This window comes from Notechis scutatus, chromosome 1 (assembly GCF_049901735.1).
Source record: "Notechis scutatus isolate UNSWTSFEM ecotype Mainland chromosome 1, rNotScu1.2, whole genome shotgun sequence".
NCBI lineage: Eukaryota > Metazoa > Chordata > Lepidosauria > Squamata > Elapidae > Notechis > Notechis scutatus.
In genome coordinates, this window is record NC_142009.1 from 171,994,901 (window position 1) to 172,012,237 (window position 17,337).

The window sequence follows — 17,337 nt, forward strand, 5'->3', positions numbered from 1 at the left end:
AGAATCACTGTTCAATTTGTAGTAATCATAAGCCAGAAGCTCATTTATTAAAGTATATAATGAAGATTATTATGCTTAGTGATTCCACTTACTCTTGTTTTCCACAAATGGATAAAACATACGAAGCAGGGAATAAGGACCTTGGATTATATCACAATTAGTAGAGATGATTTCAGTATTCAAAATTATAATCCCAACCTCAGTTCTTTAATTTGTGCTTTCTAACAAGCTTATATGCTTGTACAAAGAGTGGAGCTATGTTATATATGTTCCTTGTTCAAATTATAGCTTAGTAAGTTAAGATTCCTGGTTTATTAAAAGCTAATACCTCCACCCATTGAGGAGGCTGAGTGGCTGCCAGCGATGCCCTCAGGTGAAGATGTTGCAAGGGGGTGGCTCGATCCCTCCCCTCAGGAGCCGCAAAGTCCTCACCGCCCCTCTGGCAGCCAGCAAGCCTCCTCCTTCCCGCTAGGCGTGTGAGCACTTCTGGTGAGGAGGAAGAGAAGCACGGTGGGAGGAGACTTGGAGGCTGCCAGAGGGGCAGTGAGCGTTTTGCAGCTCCTGGGGGTAGGGGTCGAGCCACCCCCTTGCAACATCTTCACCTGAGGGCATTGCTGGCAGCCACTTAGCCTCTTCGATGTGCAAAGGCAGGACGCAACACCAGTTCAGAGGTTCCTTTCCCCCACCCCTTCGCAGGCCAGGGAACACCCAGGCAGGGCCCCGATACCGCAATCTCCTGCACGCTACCCACTCTCCCCACACGTATCAGTCCATCTGCCACCGGTATCACCCCTGTTGCAGACACGGGTGGGCTGTGGACCACCAAAATTTTCTCACGGACCACCAGTGGTCCACAGACCACGGTTGGTGACCTCTGAGTTAAAGTGATTGTTTAAAAAAAAGTTGTCCAAACTTTTTAAAAAGGTTTTTAAAATTTGTAAGGTTATGAGATTGGACTTTGAACCAGGTCCATTCCCTGAAGATATTTGGTGATGCTAGGTGATGGGGATTGAGCGAGCTCCAAGTGTATTTAAAATTTGTAATTCCTTGGTATCATCCAGTTCTGGTTCCTTGATGCTGTCTCAGATAAAATTTGATGCGTTTGGTTCTTGTTCTCCTTGGAAACATAGAAGCAGCACTCCACTCAGCATTCTGAATGGAGCACAGTGAAATATTGTCTTCTTTCTCTTCCTGGGTAGAAAAAGGTTGTTTATACAGAATAAGGTAGGAAGACTTACTTTGAATATATCAGCTATAATTACCCTGCTTTTTCTCTCACCTTGAACTGAATGAAACTGGTGTACTATTTTATTTGCCATTTATTTTAGGATGTTGGACTCATATTGGAGACCCCCAAGAGTGTCATGCTGAAGAATGCATAGTAACAGCCACTCCTTCCTTGATTCAGAATGGGACATACCGTTTCTGCTGCTGTAGTACCAATTTGTGCAATGTTAACTTCACAGAGGACTTTCCACCACCAGTTCCTCCAACATCTTCCGGTGAGTTATCCCAGGCTGCATTACAAGTAGTACTGAACAGCAGTTGTGATTTAAGGAAGAGTATTACTGTTATCTTTATGGAGTTGAGCTTGAGACACTAAAAAAAAAAATCCTCTTATTATTTTTTATCTGTAAATGATCCCATATTTATTTCATCCAGAAAAGCACTATGACTTCCTAGTTTCATCTCATACTCTTTATAAAATTTCATGATACTATGCTACAATGAGGTAAGATTATCACTGTAAATATAGGCTTCAACAAATCTGTTTCACATATATGTGGAAGAGTTCATCATACCAGGATAGAATTTTACTTGTGGGGGTTGGAATTGTATTTTAAACTTTAAATTTAGTTTTGAATATTTTTATTAGATATAATTACTGTATTTTTTGGACTATAAGAGGCTCCGGACTATAAGACACACATTAGCTTTAGAGGAGGAAAACAAGAAAAAAAAATCTGCCTCTGCCTCTGCTGCCCATTTGGCGCTGCCCCAGCCCATTCATTGCAGCCCATTCACCATGGCCTATTCAATTCGACCCATTCACTGCCAATCGCTGCGAACGGGTGTGACAGTGATCCCCACTACCTAGAACAGCCGATCGGTGCCGCACCAACCCCCCTCACTGCAATATTCCCTCTATAAGACGCACAGACATTTCCACCCATTTGGGGGGGGGGGAGTGCATCTTACAGTATGAAAAATACGGTATTTGTTACCCTAGGATATAAAACTAGGATCTGTGTGTTTTAATACTTTGTTAAAATATTACTACAAGCCTGAATTATGGCTTGCCTAACTGCACACCAAGTAACTCTTGGGATCTGAGCAAAGGTGTCATCAGTTTAGTTTTAGCTCCAGTATTTTGTTTCTTCTCAAAACTTTGTGATAAATAGCTTAGAGAAAGATGGCTTCTGTAAGAAATGGCACATTTTTGTTAACTTTCAAAATTGCAGGAGACATTCTGGACAAAAACACAGTCTATGTTGTGTTAGGTAAATAGATATTTTTTCATAGGTTATATTGTCAAATTCTTCAAATATATTCTGAATTGAAAAAAAATCTCTTTATAACCATTAACATAAAATACACTTTTAACTAACATTGAACATTAGCTGTTAAAAGATAAAATACTATTGTGCAATGAAAGATTGTTAGAAGGACATAGAAGCAATTTAAATCTTTTCTATGGTTTTCAGTATAGGATTAAGTCATAAAGCACAGTGGCCCCCAACCTTTTTTGTGCCACGGACCGGTACCGGCATCACAAAATGATCTGCGGCCCGGTACCGGCATCAGCACACATGACAAGGCAGGGCGAGCCGAGTGACCCCAAAGCAAGAGCCCCCTTTTTCGGCTTCATTTGTTCAACTAGAACCCATCCAACAAAGTGGAAAACTTATCCTTCCACTAAATCCAAATTAAATTTGTTTTCGCTCAGTTTTTTTTTTTAACAGCGGCACCCCATCTGACCCCCCCCACCTCACGGCGCTTACCCACCCGCTTGCCTTGCAATGAAAAGATTCTCCCGCAGAAGCGGCGCAACCGACACCCTGATATCCTCCTACACGGCCGTTTGAATTTAATCTCACGCCTGGAGGTCACGTGAGCAACACGGCCCTGCCCGATTAGTGCAGCCGGGAGCTTGAAATTAGTCAATCAGGAAGCAACAAAATGTTACTTGGCTCACTCTTTCTGTCCAGGGCTCAGCAGCCTGTGTGGTTCTTTTGAAAAATGCATGCCGGCTGTTACCATTCCCCGCCCCCCCACCACACTTCCCTCAGGGCTAACCGCCCAGATTGGCTATTTTTTGCATATAAAGTTATCCTGGTCCTACCTCTTTTTTTTTGTTCTGTAATTTGTGAGTTCCTTTTTGGGGGAACGAATGCCTGCTGTAGCAGAACTTTATGCAGTTCATTTTTCGTATTTTCATTTTGGGAGAAAGGAAAGAAGAAAAATTGGAGTCTTTAAAAAAAACCTTCTCATCGAAACAAGATGGCGGCGCCCAGCAAACCGGCGGCCTGGTAGAAAATATTCCATGGACCGGTCCCGGTCCGGGGACCGGTGGTTGGGGACCCCTGATAAAGCAAACTCTAATAGCAAGAGAATAATATTGCTTAATATCTATATGCTTAATTAAGTGTCCTTCAACTCATATTCAAAAGAATTAAAATTCCTACTTTCCCCATCTCCTATAGTATTGTACTAGGAGGTTGTCTTGTTCCGTTAACAGTGAAATTCAATACAGGTAATCCTCAAGTTAGGGATGTAATGGAGCCTGCCAATTACATTCATAACCCGAGGATTTGTTGGAGTGAATCATATCAAAACGAATGTGATCATTCCTTGCTTTCACCCACACATTCACTAATCAAATGTGCGGCTTGTTAAGTGCACATGAAGTATCTCAGGGTGGGGAAGGCCATGGGGGGCCTAGCAATGGAACAGCCACCTGCTTTAGACCACCCAAGACTTCCCCTGACCCACTGAGATACCTTATGCTCCCTCCGCTGGGGTCTTCACAATTGCTGCCCTCCATCCTGCCGTTACAGATCACTTACCTTATGATGATCTAGCAACAGGGGTGGGATTGTACCAGTTTGCACCTATTCGCTAGAACCGGTTGTTAACATTCTAAGCAGTTTGGAGAACCGGTTGTTAGAAGAAATTACTGGCCTAATCCTGTAAGGAAGGCAGGAAGGAAACATTCTGGTGTTACTTACAGAAACTGCCTCTCTGTTAATCCTTATTACATTCTTGGCAGGACTAGACTTCCTGTCTCAGGAACTTCTCTGGAATTTTTTCCCCTTCCTTTGCTGGTACTTTGCTTGTGTGGAGTGACCATTCAAAGTTACAATGGCACTGAAAAAAGTGACTTATGACAATTTTTCACACTTACGACTGTTGCAGCATCCCCACAGCCATGAGAGGCCAGGCGAGGAGATGCGTGCCTCAGTGTGAGTGACATTGAGTTGGCCACACCCAGCCAATAAGATGACCACCAGGCCATGTCCACCCAGTCACATGACCACCAAGCCACACCCACCACCTAAGCCACGCCCACAGAGCCGGTTGTTAAAATTTTGAATCCAACCCCTGTCTAGCAAGCTGTCTCCTCTCCAGCCTCTCTCCCTACTTGCAGTCTCGGTGCAAAAAGCATTTGCAAGCAGGTGAAACTTTGGGGCAGCAAAATCACATTGCTTCAAGCCTCTGATCTGCTTGCAAACACTTTTCATGCTGAGACCTCTGGGGGTTGTGTTCTCATGCGAGATCATGGTCCCAGAAGTTCCAGCCTAGATGCAGAAAGCATTTGCAAGCTGATCAGAGGCTTGAAGCAATGTGATTTTGCTGCCCCAAAGTCTCGTCGGCTTGCAAACACTCTTTCTGTGGATCTGATGCAGGCTTTAGTTCACCAGCAACTGACCTCACCTGCTCTTGCACTACAATACTTTAGGCCTCTGTTCTCTGTGAATGGAGGTCTGCATGAGATCCAAGGCAAAAGATTTTGCAAACGGAGAGGCCTTCCCTCCATTTATAAAACCTTTTGCCGTGGATCTCATGCAGGCCTCACAGAGAACAGTCCTAAAGTACTATAGTGCGAGATCAGTAGCGTGAGATCTTGCACGATTTTGCACTACTTTAGGCCTCTGTTCTCCGCAAATGCACCAAAGCAGGCAAAGGAACCGATGGCTCATTAGATCGTTGCAAGATAAGTAAGTCTCCACAGGCCCAGCTCCTGTGGAGACCCGGGGTGGTGGTTTAATAGGCAGGGCGAATGTTGAGTGCCTCTATGGTCGTTTGTAAGTGTGAACAACTGCTGTGGTGATGCAACATTTGTAACTTCGGGACTGTGTCATAAGAACTCTGGGGGTTATTTTGTAATTTTGAACGGCCATTAAGTGAACTGTCATAACTTGAGGGTTACCTGTACTTTACCACAAGATTGCTTATTTTCAAGGAATATTCTCATTGGCCATTGTTTGTGTCATTCTTTTTCATTTTCAAATCAACATTTTTCTTCATACCTTTCAGAGCATGCTAAGGAATCATCACAGAATACCAAATTAATTATTGATAGAAATGTAATAAAAGTGCTGGCATTGGCCTGAGGATAATGAAGGTAGTACCTGTATATCAAGCTTTTGTCTTATTATTTACATTATTAGTGATAGTGGAAGAAACTGACAGATATTGACCAGTTCTATGGGATAATTCAAGTTTTAGCTGAAAAAAATCCAAATCAATATTCTTATTATTCCCTGTTGGAAACATAAAGATGACTTTTGCAAGTGAATAATAAGAAAATAACAGAGTATATGCCCCTTGCACATTGATCTAAAATGTATTTGAGGTTTGAGTTCTCAGATATGCTTTCTGCATTGTTAATCTTAATCCTAAAAGCCCTTGGCAGACACATCCTGAATAGTAATAGAGCCTGTTCCTTATATTCCACACTTTAAGAGAATATATGAGTAAAGAAAAGACCATAGTGTTAATAAGTGTTGTTGTTCCTAGCCAGAGAAAGAATTCATATTTTGAAAAACCAAGTTAATGATTATATTCTTCATAATTCTCATTCATTTTTATGAAATTTGGTAGTTATAATTGAGAGAACGGTAATGGAAGTGAATCAGTGGTGGGATTCAAAAATTTTTACCGCTGGTTCTCTGGGCATGGTTTGGTGGGCATGGCAGGGTGGTGGTGTCATGTGACTGAGTGGGCGTGGCCAACTACATCACTCATGAAAAAGCAGGGCGGCACATTACTGTGAATGACATCGAGTGGGCCACTCAGTCACATGACCCCCACCACCAAGCCATGCCCACAGAACCAGTAGAAAAGTTCAGCCAAGTCTTCTAGCTTTCAACTTGGCTGCTTCTCTCTGCCACAGCATTCAACCTGGCTGCTTCTCTCCTCCTTCTTGGCTTCATATACACAGAGCAAAAAGGCATACATCTCATGGCACCAGAGGAACTCACCCACGCGCCATCTCCTCACAGAAGGTCCCTCTGCCATGAGATGTGTGCATGGCTCTGCATGTATGCTTGAGAAGGAGGAGAAGACTTGGCCAAAATTTTCTGCCTCCCTTCGCAGCAGAGCTGCTCAGAAGGCAACTCCTGCGGCCTGTCACTTTATGGTCCCCCCTCCCCCCATGTTGAAGTACCTTAAAGGGACAGACTGCAGCAGCTGCCTTCCGAGCAGCTCCGCTGAGAAGGGAGGCAGAAAAGTTCAGCCAAGTCCTCTAGCGTTAAACCTGGCTGCTTCTCTCCTCCTCATCCTCATACACACAGAGCAAACAGGCACACATCTCATGGCGCTGGAGGAACTCGACCACGCACCATCTTCTCACACAAAGTCCCTCTGCCATGAGATGTGTGCACGCTCTGTGTGTATGCCTGAGAAGGAGGAAGAGACTTGGCTGAACTTTTCTGCCTCCCTTTGTAGCGAAGCTGCTCGAAAGGCAGCTCCTGTGGCCTATCTCTTTATGGTTCCCCCTCCCCCGCATCGAAGTGCCTTAAAGGGACAGACTGCAGCAGCTTCCTTTCGAGCAGCTCCGCTGAGAAGGGAGGTAGAAAAGTTTGGCCAGACTTCCATTGGGCGCTGTGTTGGTGCGGAGCTGAGGAGTGGATCGCCGCTCTGAAAGATTCTGATTTTTGCTAGTTGGTGGCTTTTTGGAGCGTGTCAGACCCCAGAGGGATAGGTAAAAGAAAGGGGAAGACACGGAGGTCTTGGGGAGGTGCCGCAATCCTGGAGACTGGAAGAAGAACCCCCTGAAAACCAATGGCAGAAGAGGAAGATTGTGACAACCATAATGATCGGAACCGGAGACACAGCAGCCCAGCCGATTAAAAGAAGCGAAAAGAGGGAAACAGCAGGCTGAGCACTGGAAAGGTGTATTTAAAGAAGATTTTCAGAATATTGGTGTATATTATAAAGGAAGCTCCGAATTGAGTGGTGTGGTGAAGCGGCAGAGTTATTGACAGGAGTGCTGACTGAAACAATGGCAGAGATTTATGCTGACTAGTGGAATCATAAAACCTGAGGAGACTAAGGGAGATAATAACATTTGCTTTGCAAGTGGAGGAGTGAACTATAGAACCTTATTGTCCGTTTATTTGAGATGTGGGGAAAGAAAGAAAAAGAAGTGAAAGTGACTAAGTGTTATAGGAAAATGAAAGGACAATTAAGAGTGTAAAACTTGGAAATGAACTTTTGATGCATTGAAAGATCGGAAGAAAGGACTGGGGAAAAGAAACTTTAATTTGATAAATATTAATAGACAATCCTGACAAAATAAGAAAGATTTATTTAAAGTTTATAAGTGGAACTGTGACTGTGTGGGAATAAAACAACAAAAGAGTAACAAGAAAATACACAAATGGAGAAAGTGACTATGCAACTTGGAATGAGGACATTTTGAATTAAGAGTTGTTGTAAGACAATTAACAAAAAAAAATCTGGATCTGATTTAATAGATATTGGTAAGATACAAACCTATTTAAGTGACGTTGGTTGAAAATAATTTGATAGAGGTAAATATATTAGAAATTTGTATACAGAATATTGCTTAATACTGATTGAACTTTTTGGATTAATTGAATAATAGTTGGAAAGTGATTCTATAAGCATATGAATTACATGGTCAAAGAATAATTATATAATATTATTATTTTCATCTTATTGTTCTATTGATAAATTATACCAATCAATTTTTGTTTAAAAGTACTATATAAGAAATCTAGGGGGGAAAAAAGAAATTAGACTTATATCAATTAAATATATATCCTTAAGGAAATAGATAAATTCATATATTTAAATATATTAATGAGCAGGGTGCTTTAACTATTTACATTAAGTGCGTGATTATATAGGTTTGGTGTTTTCTGGTTAAGCATACTGGTATCTATTTAATTGTATTTATAGTGGATTAACTGTATGTATGTATGTATGTATGTATGTATGTATGTATGTATGTATGGCATTCAGCTTTGTTCGGGTATTTTCCCACGTCATTGTAGTTGTGCTTTTAAAGTTGTAGCAATGTTTCGGCAGAATCTTATCTGCCATCATCAGGCTTCTGTATAGTGTTCATCTGTGAGTCAGACTTTTACAGTGGTTTCAGATTTAAATTTGGGGCAGCCTATTGCTGTGCCAGAATGGTTTTTTCTTCATCCTGATTGGTTGGGAGTCTTGGTCTGTGTTTATTCGTCTTGGAGTTTGCTGTGTTCTGCTTGATTGGTGTTTCTAATATCTTCTGTCTGTTTTGTGGCTCTTTTTGTATCTTGATTGGCTGGCAACATTGTGTTCCTTTATTGGAGGCCTTTAGTGCAGCTTGGCTCCGGGTAAATGGACGGCTATCATTTGTTAGGAAGCTAGGTTTCATCTGGGTGCCTGGTTGGGGTGTGTTTGAGCTGGAGGTATCAGGGGGGATCTGTTTGTGCCCAGGTGCTTGTCTGGCTAGTGGTGTGGAGATTTTTTTGTTTGTGAGTGCAGGCTTCCAAATGATTGACAGTCTGGTGGAATCACCTCTTCTATTCATGCTTTCTGGTCTTTTTTCAATCTCTATGGCTTCTCTGATGATTCTGTGGCTGGGGTTTTCTGTAGTGACTAGGGTTTTGGTGCCGTTGAAGTTGATGCTATGACCTGTGGCTTCCATGTGTTGGACTAGTGAGGAAGCTGGAACACACTTCCTCACTAGTCCAACACATGGAAGCCACAGGTCATAGCATCAACTTCAATGGCACCAAAACCCTAGCCACTATAGAAAACCCCAGCCACAGAATCACCTGGGCACAAACAGATCCCCCCTGATACCTCCAGCTCAAACACACCCCAACCAGGCACCCAGATGAAACCCAGCTTCCTAACTAATGATAGCCATCCATTTACCCGAAGCCAAGCTGCACTAAAGGCCTCCAATAAAGTAACACAATGCTGCCAGCCAATCAAGGTACAAAAAGAGCCAAAAAACAGACAGAAGATATTAGAAACACCAATCAAGCAGAACACAGCAAACTCCGAGACCAATAAACACAGACCAAGACTCCCAACCAATCAGGATGAAGAAAAAACCATTCTGGCACAGCAATAGGCTGCCCCAAATTTAAATCTGAAACCACTGTAAAAGTCTGACCCACAGACGGACACAATACAGAAGCCTGATGATGGCAGATGAGATTCTGCTGAAACGTTGCTACAACTTTAAAAGAACTACAATGACGTGGGAAAATACTTACATGTATGGTGTTCGGCTTGGTTCGGGTATTTTCCCACGTCATTGTAGTTCTTTTAAAGTTGTAGCAACGTTTCAGCAGAATCTCATCTGCCATCATCAGGCTTCATAATATATATATATATAATATTTAACTCTCGAATATTTGACCAGTTAAGAATATTTGACCAGTTAAGAAATAGAAATAAGATCTGTCTGAGACTATATGTAATAGCAAACTCTTATTTAACAATATATGTGTAAATAGGTATACTGTATTTAAAGGAGAAGACAATGTAACTCTACTAGGGATAGTTGATGGTGGATTGGAGAGAGCTTCTACAAATAGTTAAAACGACAACAATAACTACAAATGTAAAATCAGGGAAGAAACCTACAACAGTGACATCTTCACCTCTGGGACAGAGATCGATTGACACAAGGTTACTGGTGGAAAAGACAAGTTCCATCCAAAGTTTGCAGGCAGTGCAGTCAACACTTGCTATGATGCAGGAAATGATGGTAAAAACCCATGAACTGATGGAATCACAAAGTCATGAAATTAGAAATGAGAACGGAAATAGGAGGAGTGAAGAACGAGATACAAAATTTGGATAGCAAAATTGGAAAGATGCAGGAGACAATGACAAAAAATGAACAAAAATTAAACACAGTAGAGGCAAGAACTGAGGTAGTGGAAAAGAGATTAGAGGAATCGGAACAAAATTGGAAAGTCTTATATTGTGAACTTCCGGATTCCGTGATGCATATAGAATTAGAAAAAGCATCATTTTATTTGAGATTCCAGAAGGTTGTTGAAGATAAAAAGGAAGATCTACGTGAAATAATGGCGAATTTGATAGCAACAGCCCTACAGAAAGACAAACAGGAAATTGAGAATGACATCGATGAGGTCTACAGAGTATATACCCATTACACCCGAAGACACAGACTACCCCGAGAAATCCACATCAGATTCGCGAGAAAGACGATACGAGACATGTTATACGGCAAGACCAGAGATGAGCCACTGCTATATAAAGATCATGAAGTGGTAACGTTGAATCAAATACCTAGGAGAGTTAGGGAGCAAAGAAGGGGCTACCAGTTTTTGTCATCTCAGTTAATTAAGAATGGTATATCGTTCAGATGGCTCACCCCAGAAGGGCTCCTAGTAACATGGCAGGATAAAAAATATAAAATTGATACAATAGAGAAAGCGCATCAATTTCCGAACAATATCTGGGACCTGAGGAAGAACGTGAAAGTGGGGAAGATTTAAATACAAGAAGTCAGGAAGAACAACTCTCTGAAGAGAAAGAACTTGCACCACAGTCAGAATCTCAGAAACTTAGAGAAGACGAGGACAACAGACCAAGTACAAGAGAACCCAGAACAAGGAAAGAAACAAAAAACGCTCTACACAGACAGTAACACGAACAGAGAAATCACCTTATTTTCAGTTAATATCAATGGTTTAAACTCAACATTAAAAAGAAAACAGTCATTTGAAAAACTTAAAAAACAAAATGCAGACATAACTTGTATACAAGAAGTACACATCATAGATAAACAGGCAGACCTCCTAAAGGATACCAATTTGGGAAAAATTTATTGGGCTCTTTCAAATCAAAGAAAAAGGGGTATCGTATTATATATAAAAGATTGGCTGCAACACAAACAAATATATAAGGGTGATGAAGGGAGAATGTTATTTATAGAAATAATATTAAACTAGAAAAAGATTTTGTTAGTTACAGTATATGCCCCAAATGTAAATCAAAAATAATTCTATAATAAACTCCATCACAAGATAGTAGAAACTGAATGTACAAGTGTATGTATGTATTGTAGGAGATTTAAATGCTGTTTCAGACAAGGACAAAGACTATAAAAGCTCCAAAAAAGTAAAAATAAAAGGAGACTATTCCCATCTTCTTTTAATAACATGGTGAGGGAATTAAATTTGAAGGCTGTGTGGAGAGAACTATATCCAACTAAAAAGCAATATACTTTCTTTTCCAATCCCCATCACTCTTGGTCTAGAATAGATCAGATTTGGATGGACCCAGGCTTAATGGAAAACATTGAAAATATAGAGATTTTGCCAGATGTATGGGCTGATCATAACCCTATTCAAATTAAGTGGAAAGGAAAGAGAATGACTGGAAGATGGACATTTAATAATAGTATACTAAAAGATAATGAATATATTGAAATGGTGAGAAAAGAATTGAAAATATTTCTTGAAATAAATAATAGAGAGCATACGTCTCTTCAAAATCTCTGGGATACAACAAAAGCTTACGTGAGAGGTTTAACTATTGGCTCTAGTATTAAAAAGAATAAAGAAAAAAGGCAACAACAAAATGTGTGGAGAGAGAAACTTAAAGATTTAGAAGTAAGTAGATAAATTGATCCAAATAATCAAAACACTAGTAAAGAAATAGATTTGGTAAAACATAAGATAAATTTAAGTATGCAGGAAGACCTGGCCCAAAAAGTTAAATTAGTAAAACAAAATTATTTTGAAAATGCAAATAAGCCAGGGAGATGGTTAGCCCATAAAATAAAGAACAAGGAAAAAGAATGATTGTAGCTCTCCAAGACCAAAAAGGGAAAGTATGTACTCAGGCTAAGGAAAAGAAAGATATTGCCAAGGACTTTTTTTACAAATCTATACAATCAAGAAGAAATACCAGAAGAACTTACTAATCAATATTTGAATGGAAAAAAATTACCGGAAATTATGGATGAGGAGAAATGTATTTTAAATCAGGGATCCCCAACCTTTTCGACGCCGCTGGCCCGGTTCCGGCATCAGCTGGGCGCCGCGGCCCGGTGCAGCGTTAACTGGGCGCCGCCATCTTTTATGACGGAAAGGCGCTTCCGGTGACGTCACCGGAAGCGCTGTTTCGTCAAAAGATGGTGGCGCTAGCGCTCGGTGAGCTTTTTCGGTAGAAATGGCTTTCTACCCGGAAAAGCTCACCGAGCGTGTGCCGCCATCTTTTATATGAAAAAGCGCTTCTGGTGAGCTTTCTACCCGGAAAAGCTCACCGGAAGCGCTTTACAAAAAGATGGCGGCGCCCAGCAACCAGCGGCCCGGTAAGGCTTGTTCCGCGGCCCGGTACCGGTCCGCGGACCGGCGGTTGGGGACCCCTGTTTTAAATAATAAAATATCCACAGAAGAAATTAGAAAGGCAGTTGGAGCCCAAAAACTAAATAAAACCCCGGGCCCGGATGGAATTCCATCTGAATTCTATAAGGAGTTTCAAGAGTTATTGGAGGAGTTAATGACAGACTTATATAATGAAGCCTGGGATAGCGCTAATATACCAAAGTCATGGACTGAACCATATATAACCCTTATTCACAAAGAGCAATCAGACACACAAAAAATTCAAAATTATAGGCCAATATCACTTTTAAACGTAGATTACAAGATTTTGGCCACATTATTGGCAGAAAGAAATATTAAGTAGGATTATTCATACTGACTAGAATGGGTTTCTGCCATATAGACAAATGAAGACAAATACAAGAATAATTATGGATGTTTTAGAATTCTGTGAAGTACACACAACTAAAACAATGGCACTGATGTTTTTAGATGCTCAGAAGGCTCTTGACAATTTGAATTGGAATTTTCTTATTAAACAACTGACAGGCATGAAATTTGGCGAAATTTTTTTAGGATTCATTAAAACAATATAATACCCAAACTGCAAAAATATTAATAAATGGGGAAAATACAGATAATATATGGATAAATAAGGGTGTAAGACAAGGATGCCCCTTGGCTCCCCTACTTTATATATTAGCAGAAGAGATACTACTAGTACAAATCCGACAAAATCAAGAGATCAGGGGGTTAAATGTTAAAAAAGAGGAATACAAACTTCAAGCATTGGTTAAAGAAAAAGCAACATTTGACAACTGAAATAAGTTATGAAACTATGAAGGACGTGCATTTAATCATAAAGTATTCTGTGAAATTAAAACATTAAAAGAATGAGGAATGTACTGTAACAAGGTAGATCACGTCAATGTTATGGGGTAAAAAAAAAAGAAAATAAAAATGTAACCAATGCTCAATACCTGCTGCAAAATGTATATATGTATGTGTGTGTGTGTGTGTGTGTGTGTGCGTATATATATATATATATATATATATATATATATATATATATATATATATATATATATATATATATATATATATATATATATATATATATATGTTATGTCTCACCTGTAACCACAAATGAGAGTCCAAATGTCCCACAGCAACAAACACGAACAAATGAATTTCAGACACCACAGAGTTAACTCCTCTCTGTAAACGTCGTTGGCAGCTCTCCCAGAAACTGTCTTTGAACCAAAATAATGAGTCACTGGATGATTCAGAGCCAAAAGGGCAAACAGAAGACGTCTTCCACGCTACAAGGTAATTAACAAGTTGATCCGGACAAGGGCCGTTAACTAACACGCCTCCTTATATTTTTTGAAGGGGCGTGTCAGTCTCTCTCTGACGACGTTTCTTTTCAAATTGTGCTTGATGTCTCAACCTGCGTCTAGTCCTTGCATCCACCCAACATTCGTCATCACTCAAGGACTGGTAAGTTCTGTGGATCAGCTGCTGACACCTGAGGCATGATTGATGTGGAAGGTTCAGGAGAGGATGGTGTTTCCGACACTCCCTCATCCTCCTGGCTCACGTCTGCATCTCTCATTAGAGCAGGCTCCAATTCCAATGCCAAACCTTCCTCATCACTCAAACCTGTGTCTTCTGATACATCAGATTCAAAACTCACAGCAGGCTCAAACCTTCCAGTCACAACATACATACATACATACATACATACATACATACATACATACATACATAAGTGTGTGTGTGTGTGTTTGTTTATATGTTTGTTTGTTTTTTTAAATGTTTTAAATATATGAAACTTAAATAAACTTTATTTTAATTTTTTTTAAAAAGTTCGGCTAAGTCTTCTAGCATTAAACCTGGCTGCTTCTCTCCTCCTCAGCCTCATACACACAGAGCAAACAGACACACATCTCAAGCGCTGGAGGAACTTGACCATGTGCCGTCTCCTCACAGAAGGTCTCGGCGCCATGAGATGTGTGCACACTCTGTGTGTATGCCTGAAAAGGAGAAGACTTAGCTGAGGTTTTCTGCCTCCCTTCGTAGCGGAGCTGCTCGAAAGGCAGCTCCTGTGGCTTGTCACTTTATGGTCCCCTCTCCCCCGCATCGAAGTGCCTTAAAGGGACAGACTATGGCAGCTGTCTTCCGAGCAGCTCCGCTGAGAAGGGAGGCAGAAAAGTTGGCCAAGACTTCATCTCTTTCTCGGCCTCAAACATACACACAGCAAACACTCACACACTTCATGGCACCAGGACCTTCTGTGAGGAGATGGTGCGTGGGCAAGTCCCTCTGGCACAGCAGACCATTCTCCTGGCCGTGTCTGGCCACGAGCATCTCTGGCAGGCAATGGCACGAAGAACAGGGCGCAACGGGCAACGGGACTTCAGGCCTCTTTCAGCCTGTAATTTTCAGTAGTTTTCGGCGCGAGAAGCCTCCAGCCACCGCTTCTTTGTCAGCTGGAACCGAGCCAGCAGTGGCGGCTGGACGCTTCTTGCGCCAAAAACTACCGGCATCTGGAGGCTTCTCACAAAAGGTGGCTGAGCCTGATCATGTGCCCCTCCCACCAAGGCAGTTCTTCGGAAGGTGAGCGAGGCAAGGGTGAGTGGATGGTGTGGGTGGCATGCAGACAGAGGCCCCAGGGAAGGCCTGAGCCAGGGACTGGTGCGTCCCCTGACTTGAGGCAGAAGGGGAGCAGGTGGCACGTGGCTGGAGGCCCCGGCGAAGGCCTGAGCCAGGGACTGACGTGTCCCTTGATCTGAGACAGAGGGCGAGTGGGCGGGCAGCATGCAGGCGGAAGGATGGTTAGAGCCAGGTCTGAAAGGCAGCAATGATGGGCAAAGGCAGGCTAGCAATGGGAGAGCGGGCGAGATGAGTGGCGGGGTGAGATGAGTGGCGGGGCAAGCAGGCGGGGGTGGGACCAGCCAGAGGTGGTATTTGGCGGTTCTCCGAATTAGTTAAAATTTTTGAACCAGCTGAATACCACTTCTGAAGTGAATGTATTTATTTCTATTTCTGCTTAGCTCTTACTTAAGGTCAGAAGGGAGACAGTCTGCTACAGCATGAAATGCTTCAAATAAGATTATCCAAAAGGTGCTTTGGAGCACACAGAAGCATCTGTTTGCCATCTTACAGCAACTATATCTTTAAAATGTCACAGATAAGTGTTGTATTCCCTCTGCCATGAGCTCAATTGCCTATTTAGAGATCAAATCCAAAATGCTACCATAGCATTGAGATGTGTTGCATTAATTGGAGGATGAGAGTGTTCCTTTATTGTTTGCCAGTTTTCTTCTTTGTTTGCAGCTCTGAATATGTCTGGCAGTGACCCTGGTTTCTCTGGCTAGAGAAAAATGGTGGTGTGGCAGCTCATAATCTCATGGGAAATACTTCAAATATAACACCACAGTTCATTGAATGGGATAATGGTATCGGGTTAATTTGGCTTCTCACCAAAGGGCAGTTGCTGTTGTAAGCAGGATACAGATTATATAACTGGTGGAATACTTTGCTTCACTAAAATTATTTTTTCAAGCTTTTCACATTCCTGTGCAATAAAAATTAAGTGAAATGAATAGATTATGAAATGCAAAGTGTTAAAGTGTAACTAGTGGTAAAGTTACCTCTAAAGGAAGAAAAACATTTCATAGTAGAACTGATCTAAAATGTTTACAAATTTGATTGCCAACATAAGGCATAAATATTTGTCATTAATATAAAAATAATCTAATATACTTATTAAATTTAGCATCTGTTAACAGCCGAGGCTAATAATTTCCATTTTATAAGAAGGCATTACATAGGAAAGGTCAGCAGCATAATTCTCATGGATGCCAATTACCTATAACACTGCTAAGTGGCATTCAGAGATGTCATACATTAGAAAAGATATTAAAACGTTCAAAATTCAGCAGATTGTGCAATTTCAGGCAAGATGACAAGAGATCAATACATTTGATCAATCAATCTAGAGATAGCCACCTAGAGCAGAAAAGATTGATGTTCTATCTAACCAATATTGGGTTTCATGCAGATTGCAGTTTCAGCCTTTCACTGCCATCTCAAAGCATTTACATATCCATTTGACAACTCTTGACAGACAAAAAAAGCCGTTGGCAATACAGGAGGATCTAAGTTCATTTAGAAATGTATTTTATGTCATGAAGAACAATGAAAATGACAGATTTGAAGGGGTAGATAGCAGTTGAGCAGATTGTAATTGTCAACTCATTACAGAATGGCTAAACTGCTGCTTGGCTTTCTGAAGATAAATCAGTCACATTCATGTTGGTTTAATTCTGAAATATTCTGAATTGTCCTAGAAAAAAATAGAGAGCTCTACTTTTCTGAACCAATCTAAAAGCTTAGGATAGTTAACGTTCTGTTCCCACCATCCCCCTATTTTCCTAATTGTTGGAAAACAAGCTTCCTGTTGCACCACAGCCACATGGAGAAGAGGCAGGATTTT

The 17,337-nt window shown here is 41.2% G+C and overlaps 1 protein-coding gene and 1 long non-coding RNA gene across 4 annotated transcripts in view; one reads left to right on the forward strand and one right to left on the reverse strand.

The window, feature by feature from the left end:
- The window catches only part of LOC148133098 (uncharacterized), a 704,593-nt gene that overhangs the window by 187,184 nt on the left and 500,072 nt on the right, over positions 1–17,337 (reverse strand). The window lies entirely within an intron of this gene.
- Positions 1–17,337, forward strand: part of BMPR2 (bone morphogenetic protein receptor type 2) — a 114,149-nt gene that overhangs the window by 34,995 nt on the left and 61,817 nt on the right. For all 3 annotated transcript variants that reach the window (XM_087949845.1, XM_026681300.2, XM_087949853.1), the window contains exon 3: positions 1,329–1,502. In XM_087949845.1, the coding sequence (XP_087805971.1) occupies positions 1,329–1,502 (174 nt within the window). The remainder of the gene's footprint in view (positions 1–1,328; positions 1,503–17,337) is intronic.